This window comes from Suillus subalutaceus (assembly GCF_016647625.1).
Source record: "Suillus subalutaceus strain FC151 chromosome Unknown DFJ58scaffold_80, whole genome shotgun sequence".
Classification (NCBI taxonomy): Eukaryota; Fungi; Basidiomycota; class Agaricomycetes; order Boletales; family Suillaceae; genus Suillus; species Suillus subalutaceus.
Window position 1 is genome coordinate 202,386 of NW_024540329.1, and position 15,566 is coordinate 217,951.

At 47.9% G+C, this 15,566-nt stretch overlaps 5 protein-coding genes across 5 annotated transcripts; 3 read left to right on the forward strand and 2 right to left on the reverse strand.

The window, feature by feature from the left end:
* The first annotated feature begins 2,073 nt into the window (after positions 1 to 2,073).
* On the forward strand, positions 2,074 to 3,792 carry DFJ58DRAFT_796609 (uncharacterized protein). Its single transcript, XM_041390588.1, has 7 exons — positions 2,074 to 2,263; positions 2,320 to 2,663; positions 2,752 to 2,801; positions 2,859 to 2,929; positions 2,967 to 3,109; positions 3,158 to 3,362; positions 3,419 to 3,792. Exons 1-7 carry the CDS (start codon positions 2,174 to 2,176, stop codon positions 3,638 to 3,640), a joined length of 1,125 nt encoding a protein of 374 aa, XP_041242082.1. The 5' UTR covers positions 2,074 to 2,173; the 3' UTR covers positions 3,641 to 3,792.
* A 741-nt stretch (positions 3,793 to 4,533) lies between these two features.
* On the reverse strand, positions 4,534 to 7,434 carry DFJ58DRAFT_796612 (uncharacterized protein). Its single transcript, XM_041390589.1, has 9 exons — positions 7,190 to 7,434; positions 7,115 to 7,153; positions 6,882 to 7,087; positions 6,657 to 6,821; positions 6,549 to 6,616; positions 6,362 to 6,490; positions 5,634 to 6,327; positions 4,774 to 5,611; positions 4,534 to 4,717 (listed from the first exon to the last, which is right to left on the reverse strand). Exons 1-9 carry the CDS (start codon positions 7,303 to 7,305, stop codon positions 4,636 to 4,638), a joined length of 2,337 nt encoding a protein of 778 aa, XP_041242083.1. The 5' UTR covers positions 7,306 to 7,434; the 3' UTR covers positions 4,534 to 4,635.
* Positions 7,435 to 9,061, reverse strand: DFJ58DRAFT_796615 (uncharacterized protein). The gene is made up of 10 exons (XM_041390590.1): positions 8,914 to 9,061; positions 8,837 to 8,854; positions 8,441 to 8,786; positions 8,309 to 8,388; positions 8,219 to 8,259; positions 8,010 to 8,163; positions 7,861 to 7,950; positions 7,787 to 7,834; positions 7,590 to 7,730; positions 7,435 to 7,515 (listed from the first exon to the last, which is right to left on the reverse strand). The coding sequence occupies exons 1-10, from the start codon at positions 8,965 to 8,967 to the stop codon at positions 7,447 to 7,449; spliced, it is 1,041 nt and encodes a 346-aa protein (XP_041242084.1). The 5' UTR covers positions 8,968 to 9,061; the 3' UTR covers positions 7,435 to 7,446.
* Positions 9,062 to 11,244: 2,183 nt separating this feature from the next.
* Positions 11,245 to 11,909, forward strand: DFJ58DRAFT_729940 (uncharacterized protein; the record flags this gene model as incomplete). Its single annotated transcript, XM_041385809.1, has 4 exons — positions 11,245 to 11,349; positions 11,388 to 11,605; positions 11,656 to 11,716; positions 11,766 to 11,909. 4 exons carry the CDS (start codon positions 11,245 to 11,247, stop codon positions 11,907 to 11,909), a joined length of 528 nt encoding a protein of 175 aa, XP_041242085.1.
* Positions 11,910 to 13,957: 2,048 nt separating this feature from the next.
* Positions 13,958 to 15,530, forward strand: DFJ58DRAFT_796641 (uncharacterized protein). Its single transcript, XM_041390591.1, is given in 13 exon segments — positions 13,958 to 14,079; positions 14,127 to 14,233; positions 14,304 to 14,389; positions 14,435 to 14,438; positions 14,552 to 14,654; positions 14,710 to 14,737; positions 14,788 to 14,839; positions 14,893 to 14,935; positions 15,149 to 15,328; positions 15,353 to 15,355; positions 15,369 to 15,373; positions 15,398 to 15,457; positions 15,513 to 15,530. 8 exon segments carry the CDS (start codon positions 14,167 to 14,169, stop codon positions 15,210 to 15,212), a joined length of 447 nt encoding a protein of 148 aa, XP_041242086.1. The 5' UTR covers positions 13,958 to 14,079; positions 14,127 to 14,166; the 3' UTR covers positions 15,213 to 15,328; positions 15,353 to 15,355; positions 15,369 to 15,373; positions 15,398 to 15,457; positions 15,513 to 15,530.
* Positions 15,531 to 15,566: the final 36 nt, after the last annotated feature.

Genomic DNA, 15,566 nt, shown 5'->3' on the forward strand with positions numbered 1-15,566 from the left:
CTCCCAAAAACTCATCCGCTACACGGACCAGTCAGACGCGCTGCAGGACGCTACGTAACGTCTCACCGCTCCTCGCTCCACAGACTCACACATCTCTTTGCTATCAACCCAGACGAGATAGAATCACTCAAACCAACGACAATAGCGCCGTCCTCACCATGCCCCTACAAAACCCAAATATCAGAAAGAAAGAAGGCCATAGAAGAACACGCGAACTTAGAGGACGAGATCCAGGTCTATTGCGACGGATCTGGATATAAGAAAAACATAGGCGCGGCAGCCATATTATTCAGAGCAGGCGCAAGACCCAGAATCCTAAGATTTCACCTAGGTAACGAAGACGAACACACAGTCTACGAAGCGGAAGAGGTAGGATTAACATTAGCAGCGAAACTAATCTCAACAGAACCAAATCTAACCTTCCCGCTATCAATTTCCATCGACAATCAAGCAGCGCTTAAATCAGGAGAGAACTCGCGAGCACGCCCTGGGCTCATACATCGCAAACTGTTTCGTCAGAGAAATGCGCAAACTAGCAAGAACATACCCCAACTTTGACGTCACTCTCCGGTGGTCACCAGGACATGAAGACATTCACGGAAACGAGATGGCCGACATCGAAGCAAAGAAAGCAGCGACAAGCAGCGGACAACAACAGCCCACGCGAAGACCTTCCAACTTACCTGCGCCATGGATCACTCCCTCTCAGTATATCAGCGTTAAAGCAGGCACATCACCAAGAAACTCACACAAGATGGACGAGACTATGGACCAAGTCTCCTAGATACGCACGTTTTCAACAAATAGACCCAAATGTTATCAACCGAGCGTTCATCAAACTAACTGCTAACTTCCCAAAGCGTCTCACAGGACTCCTCATGACCCTCCGCTCTCAACATATCCATTAAACCGCCATCTCCACCGAATCAACAAAACCGAAAACCCGCATTGCCCCCACTGCCCAGACACAGAAGAAACCGTTCACCACTATCTGCTAGAAATGCCCTCATTATCAGAAACAAAGACACATGCTACAAACGAACTCGGCCGAGGACGCATCATCCATACCCTTTCTCCTAACAAGCGCAGAAGCCATTGCTCATTTAGTCAAATATGTCAACGAAACCAAACGCCTCAAGAACACTTTCGGTGAAGTACCCATGTCCAAAAAACGCAAGACCTGACCCACCCTGTAGAAATAAGATAACACACTCAACGCACTCAATGTAACCACCCCACATCGCACAAACAAATGTAGCAACCACCAGCATCAACATATACCCAAGACTACTCTACAAACACCATAATCCTACAGTATACCTCATAACCATCACCAACCTAACACCCTCGTACACATGGAAACCAGCCGCACCTTGAAAGGCGCCTCGGAGATATGGAGAATAGATCACAACGGAACACTAACATCTTCTCCCTCAAAACACGCTCCACTAGATTCCTGTTACTCCGCGAAAGCGGACGAGATAAGCGTACCATCACCACAAGCACTATATCATCACAAACGCAGAATTATATCTCATCTCATCACATGAAGGGCGCGTCTAAAACGGCCGGCGGGAACGGCGGACTGATGGGGGCACGCCCCACATCAGGGCATTCGCGACTTCAGAGACCAAAGGACACCGGGGGTCCTATAGATTAGAAAGCACTGTCCTACATAGAGTATTCCTCTCAATGGACAAAAAACTGGATTAAAAAAAAAAAAAAAAAAAAAAAAAAAAAACAAACATTAGTACTAGGAGAGGAATTGGGCTGATATGTATCCCTGCTCTTTTGCGATTCGAGGAATAATCGCATGTCTCTGCAAGCTTCTTGAGCTGATGTAAAAGCGATAAATCTTTAGTAAGAGCATGCTCGTGTGGAGTACTAAGGCTGGCAGGTAGAAGGTGAATAAACACGCAGGGTGCCGTGGCGAAGTCTCAGAGATCAGCGAGTTACAAGGCTCGAAGAAGGTCTCAGAGGGAGTAACAGACTAGCATTGTCTAAAGTTTTCGACAAAGCAACTTTTAGATTGAAAGAAAAGTCTTTGCTTTATGCCCACTTGGTCATCAACTGTACAGTTCTTGTCCTTTGTTCCCGTGCACGTACTAAGCTTGGTCTGTACTGTTTCGAGGGATGGCAAAATCTTGCTTAGAACACCACCTCAGCACTACGTATGCCGGCAGTTACACTGACCCAGGACGCGACCCCAAGCATGCAGCTGACGTTCCCTAGCAGTTCGCAAGCGGAGTCAGTTCAATTGCCTGTAAGATATGCCACACGCCCTGTTCATTCGTGATCTGACATACCAATTCATACTAGGCAACGCAGACTTTTAGTACATCATGCTCAGCAGATCTCCCGCCCAGTGTCGGATCCCGAGAAGTTAGGACTATCCCCAAACCGCAGCCTAAGCGCCGACTCAAGCCTGAGGGATCTTCACTGTCCGAGCACATCAAAAACCGCGACTTACAATGGTTTAAGGCGCAACAGCCACCAGCTGCTCAACCTGGTACGCTTGTATTATTGAATAATGTAGTAGTAGCCCCTACTGCAGAGAAGTCAAAGCCATCTCGCGTGCCAGGAAGGATATATCCAAGACCGCCACCCAGCGAACTAATGACAACGAACCAGCCTACAGCTGCGGGAACCATTCATCGATCGAAGTACTTCTACCCAGGCTCCAGCTCCTGTAGACGTCAAGCAGTCAAACGAAGAAAAAATCACGCCCGCTGTAACTGATATTGCTACGAGTGGCCTACAACCAGACAATACGCCTCGAGACTCAGACATACATCCCTCGGGTGCGCCAGCTCCCGATGTTACTACGTCCTCGCTAAAACAAAACACGGATTTCCTAGCTCCAACGAAACCACCCGCGACACCTTCGGACTATGTGGGAGTCAAAAAAGGCGATTTTCCGTCGTGTCTAGTTGCCACTCCGCAGGCCAATTCCCCGAGATTTGGAGGGGGATATGGCTGTGATGATATATCGGAGAGGACTTGAATCAGCTCGCAACACCATTAACATCACTTTCAATCTCGATGATTTACATTATTCCTACATTGCTCGGTGGGCGAAGTCGAAGCGTACTAAGTCCTCACTAACGTCGTATGTGACAATTTTATCTTGTCCGTACGTAAATTTAGCGGTTCACAGAGATTTGGAACAAAGTGTTTGTGTGTCGTTCGCTTGCTATCACCTCCCTAGTCTCCCATCCAATCCACTAGAAGGTGATGGACTTACGCCACGCATTGAGATACTGATGCGTTCGCCATGCTCGTGGCCCACATCTGGGGACCTTTCACTGCAGACGAAGCGGGACGGGAAGGATTTTATCATTCCACTAGCTCCACCGATTTTCGTGAGTATCAGTATGCATACTAAATTACAACGAAGTTGAAAGGTTCTATTTGACAGGTTACTCCAGATAATTGCATCGATATCTCTGCTTTCATCAGAAGTGGAGAAAATACCTTTTCAGTGGTCCAACAGAGCGACATGTCAGACTATTTGTTTATGTTCCTCGTCCACTATCCCACGCCGGAGCAACTTAGCTATCTTGCTTCGTGCAGAGGTAGACGTGAGGAGTGGGCGAAGAGCATACGTGATCTTTGCAAGCTTGAGCTGAGGGAACCGTAACTTATGGAGGCGATCGCCGTCAGAAGTTATATAATCTCGCCATATCAGTTAACACATTATACCTAAGTCGAGCTTGTACTTCACTCTTGAGTACGACCTGAGTTTTATTAGATAACGCCATGGACTCGATGACGAGTTGATTTTGCCGGCTCTATGGCACTGTCCGAATCGCGATTCTAAGGAGCATGATGTATTTCATCACCTATGTAACTATATCTGCTAGTGCATGTAGTAACCTCGTACCAGACTCTGACGACCCTATCGGAGACAAGGCAGTACATGGTAGTCGAGGTTGCCACGTCAAAATGTTGACGAAGTTGCGGTCGGACCGTGAAGGTACCGCTACATCGCCATGGAGTTCTGCCTGCAAAATATTCAGCACCTAGAAGCAGGCCAGCCTTCTGTAGTCTCAGCGATGAATGTCCCTCTAAAGTGCTGCGATGCTTATTCATGCTTGCTGGAATTGGCGTTACAGTGAGTATGAGTAGGTTGCATCCTTTAACCACACGACTCACCGGCATCGTAGGCCATCTGGGAATGTGTAGCAGGTTGAGTGGCATGTCGCGACAATGAATTACAGCGAGTCGTGTTTCTGCTTTCGCATGGGTGCAGTACGGCTGATGGACGACGGACGAGTTACTAGTGGTTTGACCGACATCACTAATGATGTGTTATTCAGACTGAGATATAGCGCTTTTTTCTTTCCGTTGGCCAGCCGCGTAACAGCTTACCTTGGAGCCCTTTCAATATTGTCACGACCTACCATCCACCTCATGCAGCATTCAATATTGATGCTGCTCGCACTGATACACAAGCAACTGAAGCGTGTCTGGTCTCGTTTTTCAGCAAGGTAAGAACTCCGAACTGAAAGCTTGGGCCACTCAATAAGTCACTGAATCAAAAGACACCATCAACTCGCAATTTAAAGACAGCGGGAGAAATCATCACTATCAAACTAAGGAAGACCAATGCAAGGAGTCACATCAGCGTGGGTATCATTCCAAGCGACCTCTCAGCCAGCTCAAAAGGCCCCTCGTCCCTTCCCTTTCCCAAACCTTCCTCTGAGGTATACGGAACCTACCAAGCGCATAAACATCACTATGTATACAATTAATGCACGCTGAACTACTCACAAGTTACCATCCACCAAGAAGACGTCCAAAGGCAAAAGACCAAGTTCTGCAGGAAGCTTGGAAATCTCGTTGTCTCTGAGGTCTAGTTCCTCTAATTTCCAATCGGGCACCGAACGGTTACCTTTGAACAGATCTGCGATGCCCTGGAAAGCATCAAGTTCGTCGATTCGATTGCCACGGAGTCTGAGATGCCTGAGGCCTTTACGGGAATTGGAGTTGTCTGCCAGGATGAGGGAAGACAAGATGTCCTGCCGCAGCGAAGCTGACGTAAGAGCGTTATAAGATAAATCCAACGTTCGAAGACTCGGGAAAAAGCGCGTCAATAAAGGTAGAAGTGTATCGTTCGAGCGCGGAGGTGTGGTAGTCCCCGTGTCAATTTGATGCGACACGGAGACTTGATCACCGAATCCACACCCATCCAGAACGAGTTCCTCCAGGCTTGGGAGTAAGACCTCGCCAGTGGTTGGGAGAGAAACGCAAAGATCGAATTTGCGGTTGCGTAACACGAGAATCTTAAGCGTCTGTGCAAACGACTGAGCTGATATGGCAACGAGGGGAAGTGTCAATGTAGGCAGGGCAAAATCAGTTTTGCCTTGAGAGGATGGTGCACTCGAGAATGGAGTTGCTAAAGAGAAGGATCGAGCATGACTCTTTGTCGGAGCTGAGAGCGGGGGTAAAGTGAGCGTTTGAGTGGTAGCATGGTAGTATTGCGGATTCGTTAAACTTGTGCTCGATGATGGTTGCGAGGTGCTAGCAGGCGTAGGTGGGCGCCCGTGTCCGATAAGGGAGCTAGGCTTCAAAGGTGTTGCAATATCTGCTGCAGGCATTGCCGCCGCCGCTCTTGCCCGCCCGCCGTCCACCCTCCGTTAACAAACCCTGTTCTGCCTCGATCTCCCAAGCCTCCTTGACTACATCCGCATTGTTTTGGCCTACGTCCATTTTGCTGGAACCACCAGTACTTTCCGCATCTGCCACACTTTTAGACACACGGCTCTTCACCCTTCTTTCTGCCTCTATCTCCCAAGCTTCCCGAACAACCTTTTTGCCGACAGACACCCTCAGAGTGCCATCGGGAGGCTGCTCAGTAGTGAAATCGTACGTAATATCCTGCTTTAGCCCAGACAACGCAGATTGCAAGCCTTCCATGGTAGCCCGAGTTTCACCCATATCAAGGATCTGCAACCGAGGGAAACAATGGATTTTCGAAGTGGATAAGTCACTGGGGAAAGCATCATCGCCGATGTCGGCGGTTTCACAACGAAGTTCCTTGAGAAGTTCCAAATGACTAAGGGCTCGAATAAATGCAGCTGTCGAGTTCGAGTCTCCCAAAGCTAAGGGATTCGCGGCAAAGTCAGCTTTTGTGATCAACGGAGGCAGATTGGCGTGGTCTATGGAAAAAGCGGTGAGTTTATTGTGAGACGCGTCCAGGACAGAAAGGCGTGGTAGTGGCGATGAGGCTCTCGTAATGACAGGACCAAAGAATCCCCCGGAACTGAAGGTATCGTTTCGCGCTTTCTGTGAGGAAGACTTCGAGAACCGGGCACCAAAGGAGAGCTCGCAGAGGGCAGTTATGGGACAGGTTCATGACCGTGAGATTGGGTAAGGCGAAGATATTTGAAGGTAGCGCCGCGAGGGAATTATGAGAAAGATCTAGGGTAGTTAAAGCCGTAAGGTCGGCAAAGGTATCAGGTAGGAGAACAATCTTGTTTTGATGCAACTTGCAATGGACCATATATAAATACCATCTATCACGGAAAGATGTGGTCAACACTTACATCAACGGTCTTCAGCGATCCAAAGAGAGAGATTTCGTGCTGTATTTCGACAATATCGTTATTCCACACTTGAGCACATGCAAGTCTGGGCTTCAAACCACGCTGGACCTTCTCGTTGACCAGTCCGCCTGGACGAACTTGAAGCATCCGTGGAGGAAGATATGGGTGGCTCGGAAGCTACCGACTTCAATGGATCAGGAGTTACTCCCAAATGAATGTCAAACAAAGCAGAAGGAATGCATGGTAGAGAGCGAGAGGACAAATTGATGGCACCTGCAATAGTGACCTTGTCTGATCAACGGCACGCATCCAATACGAATCACATCCACTCACCTGTGCTTCGAGCACGCTCAATGGTCTCTTTCACAGACCACCTCCCTAATTCGGGTGTTTCTTCTTCGTTCTTCTTCGCTACCACCGGATCTGCATCTTCGAGGTTCTCAAAATCACCAAAGCCTGCACTATGGCCAAGGCCTACTCGGGATGAAGAAGTAGATACGGCCTTTCTCGCTTCAGCTCGCTTGAGAGCGACCAGCTTCCTTGATGCTCAATATTGGTTTGGGAACAGGTGGCTCATTTTCGACAGGTGGTGGCCTACGAATAGCCTTAGACGGAGATTTTGGGACCGACTTAGTCCTCACGCGAGGGGAAGATGCACTGGCGGCAGGCTTGGACGGCGACGGAGCCCGTGAGCGAGAAGGTGGCACGAGGGGGCCTTCACTGTTGGACGTGGAGATGGTTGAGGAATGCGAGACATTTCATATACTAAGATCTAGTTTGAACTATAGGAAGAGTAGACTTGCAAATAGAGAAATAAATGAAAGAGGTAGAAGTTCAACGTCACGGTTGAATTATTGGAGTCTTCCGAGTTGGAACAGTCACGCAAATTAAGCGGATTTTAACGACAAGCGTGAGTGTAAATAGACTCAGGAATGGTCAAGTGACAAGGAGGAATGCATATGACTTCCTGAAGCAAAGCACACAATAAAATATACTACGTGCCATCCGATAATGCCCCCCCAGAATCGCCATCTCCATCACATCATATATCCTGACGTTTTGAACGTCGCCTTCAACCCTTGCAACATCTTCCGAGTCGCCCTGCTCCCGACGGTATACCGATAGATCCCAGTCTTCGGTTTCTTCTTCGTCGTCTTCGAACCATTCTGGATTGTATTGGAACTAGAATTCTCTTGAGTTAATAGGGGATGATTGCGTATTGTCCTATTACTACGTACCAAATCTCGTCCACTCATGCCTGAGTTCTTACCAGCCGCATGCTGCGTCTCTTCGCTTTCCGCATTGCGTCTACCTCGGCCTCTTTCTTGTCCATTCTAGTTTTCTTCCATATCGCGAAAGTCTCTGGAGTGACTGGAGTTAAATTTGACCCTAGTTTGTGGCGCTGTGATTTCGCAACGTGAGATCCTTTGGGGAATCGCATTACTCCTTGATTACACTCGCCTGAATTTCAAGGAAGTCTTCCAGACTGATAATGTTGGATTTCGCTGCCTCTTCGGCTGCCTTGCGCTCCGATTTGAGCACAAACCCAGGAGGTAAAGCATGCCTGTATTGGCACTTTTCATTTCCATTAGGGCATTCCCAGAACCACCCAAACCTTGAAAGAAAATGATTGTAAGTCGGTCAAAATGCAGAGTTCAAAATTTCCGCACTTTTGAGTCTCGATGGCCTCGATAAAAAATTTGCATACGATCTATACGTACGTTGAGTAGAGGTCCGAGCGGTGATGCATCCCGACCCACGTCTGTCGTTGTTCTAGGATTGCCGTGCTTCGATAGGACTACATTCCGTAGCTTCTCTTCGTCCCAGTTCTCCATAGTATCTGATAGAGGACACGATGAGAGACTCGGTCAGTTGATTCACGAACACCGTACCTTTCATCTGGTCTTCCCTGCTATCTTCATACAGATTCTTCTTCTCCACCTTGCGACCAACATTGAGGTCATGGCTGAATTTGCACTTGTTACCCTTCTCACAGTTTCCGGCTTTGTAGAAAGCGCAAAGCACCGTTTTGGGATCGACTCCGAAAGGAACTTTCTGTGTCTGAACAGGCTTGAACAAAGCAGCTTCCTCTTTCCTGCGCTTCTCCTCCTCGAATTTCGCTTTCTCGCGCAGTTCCTTTTCTTTCTCCTTTGCAATCGCTTCCTTGGACTTTCCGGTCATAGCTTGCTGCTGCTGCAAGATCTGCACCTGCTTCTGGACCTTGGCAGATTTATTTTTCTGTATACACGGTCAAGAAAATATCGACAAGAAGTGACGACTGTGCCTACATTCTTCATGCCAAAAGTCTTCGTAGAGTAACTGATCAATCAGTTCTTTCCTGAGATGTAGCTGCGTGATGATCTACCTTGTCATCCTTAACCTTCGAACCTGAGGGTGCGTTCTGCTTCTTTGGAGGCATGACTGGGGTAGCTGGCGATCGTGAGCGAGTAAAGACTGTATAGAAGGTCACGATAGTACTGTCTGTGGTCCTCCACGAAAGCCTGTCACTTGCAAGAGATCGTGCGCACTTAGAGGATGTACTTGGTAGTTGGTGTGTGGTTCTCAGGCGCTTCATGAGCCACAATTCATTCTACTGCTGACAAATTTTACAAAAATGGTTTACAAAGCTTCGCTACTAATCCAGCCTAGCTTGGCCTAGGCTGAGCGCTACGCACTGGCACGCAGATCTCATTTTGCGCTCTAGCGGAAACGTTCTCCCTCCTTTGCAGTTACCGGTAATAGTAGCGATGCTGATCAGATAGCGCTCAATATGCCAGTAGTTATCTTTTCCCTTCGATCTATATCTCATCCTCCATAGAATCGGGGGAGGTCGGTGGCATACAGTTTCGCTAGTGAGGCATGTCTCCCCTGATTCTGGTATTTGTATATCTGTATGATTGCGTTATCGAGAACCATATCGGCGACCATCTAACCAAGGTCAATAGAATTTTCTTCATCTTGACCGCGCAAGTCTGGATCTATTTTCAAAGGCACAAAATTCGACCTTGGAAAACTCAGTGAGTAAAATTATCGTACGAAATTATGTCGTATATCACTTGACAATACAGAACAGGTTGTCTTCATCGGCCCACGACTTATTGCAACCCTGTCCACCGACGGCGTCAGGTGAAGTCACTAATGAGGATCGTGTTATATCACACGTAAAGTCACTGTGTTCTGCATCGCTGCTGGTGAATAGACCGTGAAGACCGCACAAGCAGACTCGCCATGAATTACGAGGACTGCACCATCTTGCGGATCAGGCTCTGCCGTCCATTGAGCACCGTGTGAGCCTGTCGAAGGGACAGACAGGGCACGGTTGGCTGAACGTCGAACCTTCGTAACCTTGTATGCTGCATGTGTATATATCAACCATGACGATCAAACGCAGATTTATTGGATTATCGCGACTAAACTCTGTGGGTGGGCGTAGATCGACCATCAGTGTCTTCTGCTGGTCTGGGAAGGAGTGCTGTCCGGAATGTTAGATACTTGAAACACCTTCCGGATTGCTAGCGCTGGTAAATAGCATAACAATGCCGAACGGGACTGAGAAAATCAGAAGTGATTGATTTGGACGACATCTACAGCAACAAGATAATCGTAAGCACTCTCGCTATAAGTAAGGTTCTTTGAGTGCGCCCATCGCTTGCAAATCGAGAGCAAGATCGCGTGTTCAAAACAATTAAGCTCTGACGACAGTCAATATCAAGCAGAGCTGATGAGAGAATGAAAATGTATTGTTCAATTTGACGAGAATCTTTGTATGACTGGAAGTCTTTCTTCATCATAGGATTTCAGCAAAGGTGGGGGCGGGATGCCTTTTGCAACCAGGGCTGATTTTTACTCTAGATTAAACTATGCGAATCAATCAGTCGCTTGAACGGAGGCATGGTCACCGAACCTGCTGTGTCTTATTTGCCTGAATCTAAGCCCTGCCTGCCAGTTGGGGGGAACTAGGTTATGCGTGCGGAGTCTGGCATTGTGCACTGGACAAGAAGACGACAGCAGAACTGACCGGTGACCGCCCGCAAGAAAGGCACCATCATGACTAAGTGTCTTCACCATCCCTATTGTAGGCCTAAAGAAGTTCCAAACATGTGGGAAAATCCACAATTTGTCCTGGCGGCGGCCAGAGTAGATATACTATCTTGACTCTGATGGTTTTTCTGGAACGATCATGTCAGGCGGGGTTCACTTTCACGACGAGAAAACGTACCCTGCAACTTGGAAAGCCTTGGGATCGTCAACTCATCTAGGAGAGCGACAAGAGATAATAGATACCATTAGCCTGCTATGAATGACTTTCATAAGAGTGATTGTCCGCCTTGGAATACCATGCGTACTTGGCGCACTTACACTTCACGCCACACAGAGAGTAGTCACCCAATGGCTGCGCGTATACCCCTACGCTGGGGTATTCGCGAGTCCAGGTGTTGCAGACTAGTTAGTACTGTCCGACATAGGGTACGTCACCTCAATGGACAGAAGTCGGAATGAAAAAAAATACCACGTGTATTGAGGGCGAACAATACAACTCCGAGAAGGGCCTTAAAAGAAAAGAAAACTTCGCGCCACTGCAACAAATTCCCCATCTACATCTGAAAGGACACTCCCCCAGTAAAACAAATGCAAAAATCAACCGCCAGTCCCTCAGCCGCCGTGCAATCAACAGCAATGACTGCATCGCCAGTCAATGCAACGACACAAACAAAACGGCCGCCCAAACCCACACGCTAAATTGCGGCAGGTCCAGGTGTCAGTCGTTTTCGTTTATGCCGAAGGCACCGACTGGCCCACGGTCAGTCGCCTTCTCATGATCACTCGCTGGTCTGCAAGGGCGGGCTTTATCTGCTCGCCAATTCACCTCCCCGCTCCGACCCACACGACCCACAATATGCGATAAGCCCTCCGCAGGTCATTCCTGAGAGCTTGGGCATCGATAAGGGCAATCGCGGTGATGAAGTCGTCGCGGGCGGTAGAAAGCGGAGAAAGGAGGACCAGAGAAAGCAGGAGCTCGAAACGACGAGTACACCGAGGATGTGCAACCCACATCCGTCAGGTGTCGCGGATGTCAGAAGGCCATCAGCCTTGACAAACGCTCCAGGTACTATCCTGGACTGTGGGTCAAGCACAGGAGCAAGTGCCCGGGCATCCTCGAGCTAGAGGTGAGTTAATTTCTCCTATGAACGGAATAATAACTAACTAAATTTATAGGAAGATAAAGCACTAACCAGGAGAAGAGACTGGTTTTTTCAGCTAAATCCAGAACCGCGCCCACCAACCACCTCCTCATTTGACGCGAGCGGTGAAAATTGGGAAGAGGGAGAGTCAGAAGAGGATGAGGACGAGGACAGGTGATGGGATTCAGCAGTAAGTCAGTCCTCGATGGAGCAGATACTGTGATTCACCACGAACTCTAGCGTCGAACGTGCGATTCTATAACGACTGCTGGCAGGGGAGAAAGGTGATGGGCGTACCGGTACGCCGCTACGAAGGAATTCACGGATAATTTTCATCTTAAATATTATGGGTGAGTGTCAAAGGCGACGATTCAGAGCGTGCTTATCAACCCTTTGCTTTGTGCACTTACTAGTATCGGACGTCCACGTCCCTTTGTTTACAAAACGTTGTAGCTTTCGTTCAAATACAATTTCCCTTTGATGTTCTCCAGGATTTCCGTGATGAGATCAGTAGACAAAGGTAGGCGTGGAAGATGATGATCCTTTGTGCGCAATCAAGTCAAGCACGATATCATGATCGACACCTGGAATCGCCGGTTTTGAGTGCTCGGAAGGAGCCGGCACCACTGGCATTCTTTGTCTTTGTGGTTGCTTTGTCTCTTCACCCGGACCGTACATTCCGCTCACTCCTCATTCACACCACCTTCCATTCCCATCATTTGCAGTTTAACGCATTTCGGTTGATATCGACAGCAGAATGCGATGTCAGCTATGTATATCCGATACATGACATGGTCGGTCAACAGCCCGTGCTCGGTCCCAGCACCTTAACTCAATGTTTTTGCATTAGACGAAGCTGGGCGAAACGGACAACCCCTCATTTCGTAAATCAACCGACGGCAGTGTCGAACTGTTGTGAGATGTGCGGCCACGGCGACAACTTGGCTGACAGTTCTTCAAAGCTTCACGATCTAGTTCTTACTGTCGCGAATTGCACTTGAAATATGAGTACATCTATTACCGCCCGCCTGTCCCTTTGACCATATCCTGCGCGCCCACGCCATATCATCGACTCCAACTCTACAACTGTCAAGTATCCCGAGCGACTTGCTGCGTATGACGTCCATCAATATATCAGATTCCGATTGCAGTCTGCGGCGTTCCGTGACGGGAAGATGTTGACGACGGGCCCAGCTGGGCAGTACCACGTTGTTCACGAAATGATACAGGCGTAAATTTGTTCTGGATCACTGATCCCACAAAGTGCGACACCTTAACAGCTCCTGGATATCGCATCATCCGACTGAGGGTGTCGCTGTTTGCAAGATATCTGCCTCAGTTATTTCGGGTATGTGGTGTCATGACGCCTTCTCAGGACAGCCATCGCCTTGACTATTTCTGGAGGGTTATGATGATCTCGCGCCGAGAGCATCAGTGAATGGAAAAGTTCTGGGTGAAGTGAATATTAAAAATAAACATAACACATAGCCGCGGAGTGCGGTCCACAATCCATAATCATAGTCAGCTACACAGCTTTAGTCTCCCCTAGCTAGACCAAATAGATCTGGGGATACTCAATTCTGCCTCGGAATTGACAGATGCTTATAGCCTCCTTGCGTCCGTGGGTCAGCTCTTCTAAGAACTAGTAGAGATTGTGGATTTTGTTGAGTGAAAGCTGAGACGGAACTGTGCCCTATATGCACTGCGCGGAAGACATCAGCGATAGCGCCCAGCCAGAAATTCGAATGACACACTGGCATCTGCCAGACGGACTGCGGATAGTGACTTGTTCAAGCGACGGTTCGCTCCGGGCATGGAATTTGAAGACTGGGAAACATATCGAGAGGACTGACGGCATGGAGAACGTCTATACGTGGATAGGACCTCGTCCATAGCATTGGAAGACGTGTCTCCTGGAGTCGGTGAATGTTGAGCGCTCGAGCGCCGTATCTCACGCGCATGATCGAACTTCCTGGCCAGTACTTGCATTCTACTTCTTTGAATGTATGAATCAATGTTACTGTAGCTGGTGATCGCGAGCGAGTAGAAATCGTATAAAAAGATTATCGGCCATAGCCTTCCGCGGGACTTCCACGGGGCAGTGGTGCACAGCCACAATTCCCTACTAACGCTGACAGTGACACTGACAGATGTCACAAAAATGATTAACCAAGTTCCGAACTTGAACACTACTTCTAAGAACAGCTCAATTGCATGATCCCCCAGTACTATAGTAGGCTGAGCGCTGCGCTCACATCTTCTCGCGGTCTACCTGAAACATTCACCGGCCCTATATATCCTGTTACAGGTACTATCAGCGATGCTAGATAGCACTCGAAATATTCTCAGTACGGTTACTCTTCTTCTTTGACCTACATCTCATCCTCTTCACAAGCCTGAGAATCAGAAAACGTCAGCAACTAAATATTCGCACCATGACCCAAGTCGCGGAGGTATACAGTTTTGTAAGCGCAAACATGGCTTCCTTTATGACTGGTCTTGGTATCATCTATGTATGATTGTGTTATCGAGAACCATATCAATGGCAATATGCTAACGAACGTCGATAGAGTTTTCTTAATTTTGACCGCACAAGTCTGGATCTATTTCTGGAGACATAAAATTCGATCTCAGGAAAACATGCAGAACAAAGTTATTGTATGAATCACGTTGCATATCACAGACTAATCGCTGACAGTGCAGACAGGTTACCTTCATCTGGTAAATATCTCTGTTATGCATGCAGTTGACGGAAAGATTGACGCTTGCATTACAGGTTAATACAAGCTGCTCAAATGTGAGTCCCTATGGAAAATGTAGTACTGGCCACTGGAAGTCCTGCTAGGGTAATTATTTCTCGGCTCTCGTCCATTCATACGATGGAGTTCGAGGATAGATCTCGTTTCCTTGGCCATCTGTTGACGTCAGTATCGTCGGTTATTCATCAAGACGCTTTCTGCTTTCTGACAGAACGACAGAGAATGGGCGCTTTATACCGGAATGGGTGTCGGGGCTTTTCCTCTCTCGACCTAATTAAGCTCACTGTCGTTCCACAGTGCTTGACCACGTCCCTTGTGCACGGCGTTTTCGTACATAGGGTTTTCAGACGTACGTGCTACTCACTTACAACTATCATGGTTCTTTCTGATGTGCACGTAAAGTTGAGAAAATTCTTTATGACAGACGGAGAATATCATTCATTTGGTAGGCACTGCGTTTGGCTGGCGTGGAAACTGTGACCAATTGCGCCAATCAGATTGCATTTTGTGTCATGGAGCAAGGTGCGGTAGTTTACGTTTATCCTGCGACGAATAATCGCTACTTAATCACGGAAAACAGTTTTTGGTCTTCTTAGCACAATCTGCATGTAGGTCAAATTTCATCACCCTGTCAGGCGTTTCTCAAATACGGAAACAGCTTCAAACTACGTGATGATCTTAACTATAATGTCACGGTTATTGTAAGTTTGTTCTACCTTTGATCGGGATGCAACTCACAAGGATGAAGTGGTCTATTTCGATTTCACTTGGTTGTTCAGCGATCAACGATGTTCTTATCGCTGGAACTTTGGCCTATATTCTCCACAAACACAGGACTGTATTCCGAAGGTGATTAATTAGTTCGAGTATAAAATTAACCTCTGTAATTGACCTTCTCGGTGTTCAGAACGAACCAAATGATCACGAAACTCATCATATTCTGCTCGCAAACGGGTTTGATAACAACGCAAGTTCCTTGGTATTGACACATGATGGGTATGTACTCACTGTTTCCGGTGCAGCGTGGCGGCATCCATCACTGTGGGACTTGTGAGTGCTTCATCTCGTGCGTTAAC

What these genes read in the sequence shown, in the direction of transcription:
- DFJ58DRAFT_796641 (XM_041390591.1), top strand. Translation starts at nt 14,167, where the DNA reads ATGACCCAAGTCGCGGAGGTATACAGTTTTGTAAGCGCAAACATGGCT. An exon ending in TTCCTTTATGACTGGTCTTG is followed by an intron (nt 14,234 to 14,303) that starts GTATCATCTATG and finishes ACGTCGATAGAG; the next exon opens with TTTTCTTAATTTTGACCGCA. An exon ending in CGCTTTATACCGGAATGGGT is followed by an intron (nt 14,738 to 14,787) that starts GTCGGGGCTTTT and finishes GTCGTTCCACAG; the next exon opens with TGCTTGACCACGTCCCTTGT.
- DFJ58DRAFT_796612 (XM_041390589.1), bottom strand. Translation starts at nt 7,305, where the DNA reads ATGTCTCGCATTCCTCAACCATCTCCACGTCCAACAGTGAAGGCCCCC. An exon ending in CTGTCGAAAATGAGCCACCT is followed by an intron (nt 7,088 to 7,114) that starts GTTCCCAAACCA and finishes TTGAGCATCAAG; the next exon opens with GAAGCTGGTCGCTCTCAAGC. An exon ending in TGAGCGTGCTCGAAGCACAG is followed by an intron (nt 6,822 to 6,881) that starts GTGAGTGGATGT and finishes TCACTATTGCAG; the next exon opens with GTGCCATCAATTTGTCCTCT.
- DFJ58DRAFT_796609 (XM_041390588.1), top strand. Translation starts at nt 2,174, where the DNA reads ATGCCGGCAGTTACACTGACCCAGGACGCGACCCCAAGCATGCAGCTG. An exon ending in CGGAGTCAGTTCAATTGCCT is followed by an intron (nt 2,264 to 2,319) that starts GTAAGATATGCC and finishes AATTCATACTAG; the next exon opens with GCAACGCAGACTTTTAGTAC. An exon ending in GCGATTTTCCGTCGTGTCTA is followed by an intron (nt 2,930 to 2,966) that starts GTTGCCACTCCG and finishes CGAGATTTGGAG; the next exon opens with GGGGATATGGCTGTGATGAT.
- DFJ58DRAFT_796615 (XM_041390590.1), bottom strand. Translation starts at nt 8,967, where the DNA reads ATGCCTCCAAAGAAGCAGAACGCACCCTCAGGTTCGAAGGTTAAGGAT. An exon ending in TGGACAAGAAAGAGGCCGAG is followed by an intron (nt 7,835 to 7,860) that starts GTAGACGCAATG and finishes GAAAGCGAAGAG; the next exon opens with ACGCAGCATGCGGCTGGTAA. An exon ending in AAAACGTCAGGATATATGAT is followed by an intron (nt 7,516 to 7,589) that starts GTGATGGAGATG and finishes GCTTTGCTTCAG; the next exon opens with GAAGTCATATGCATTCCTCC.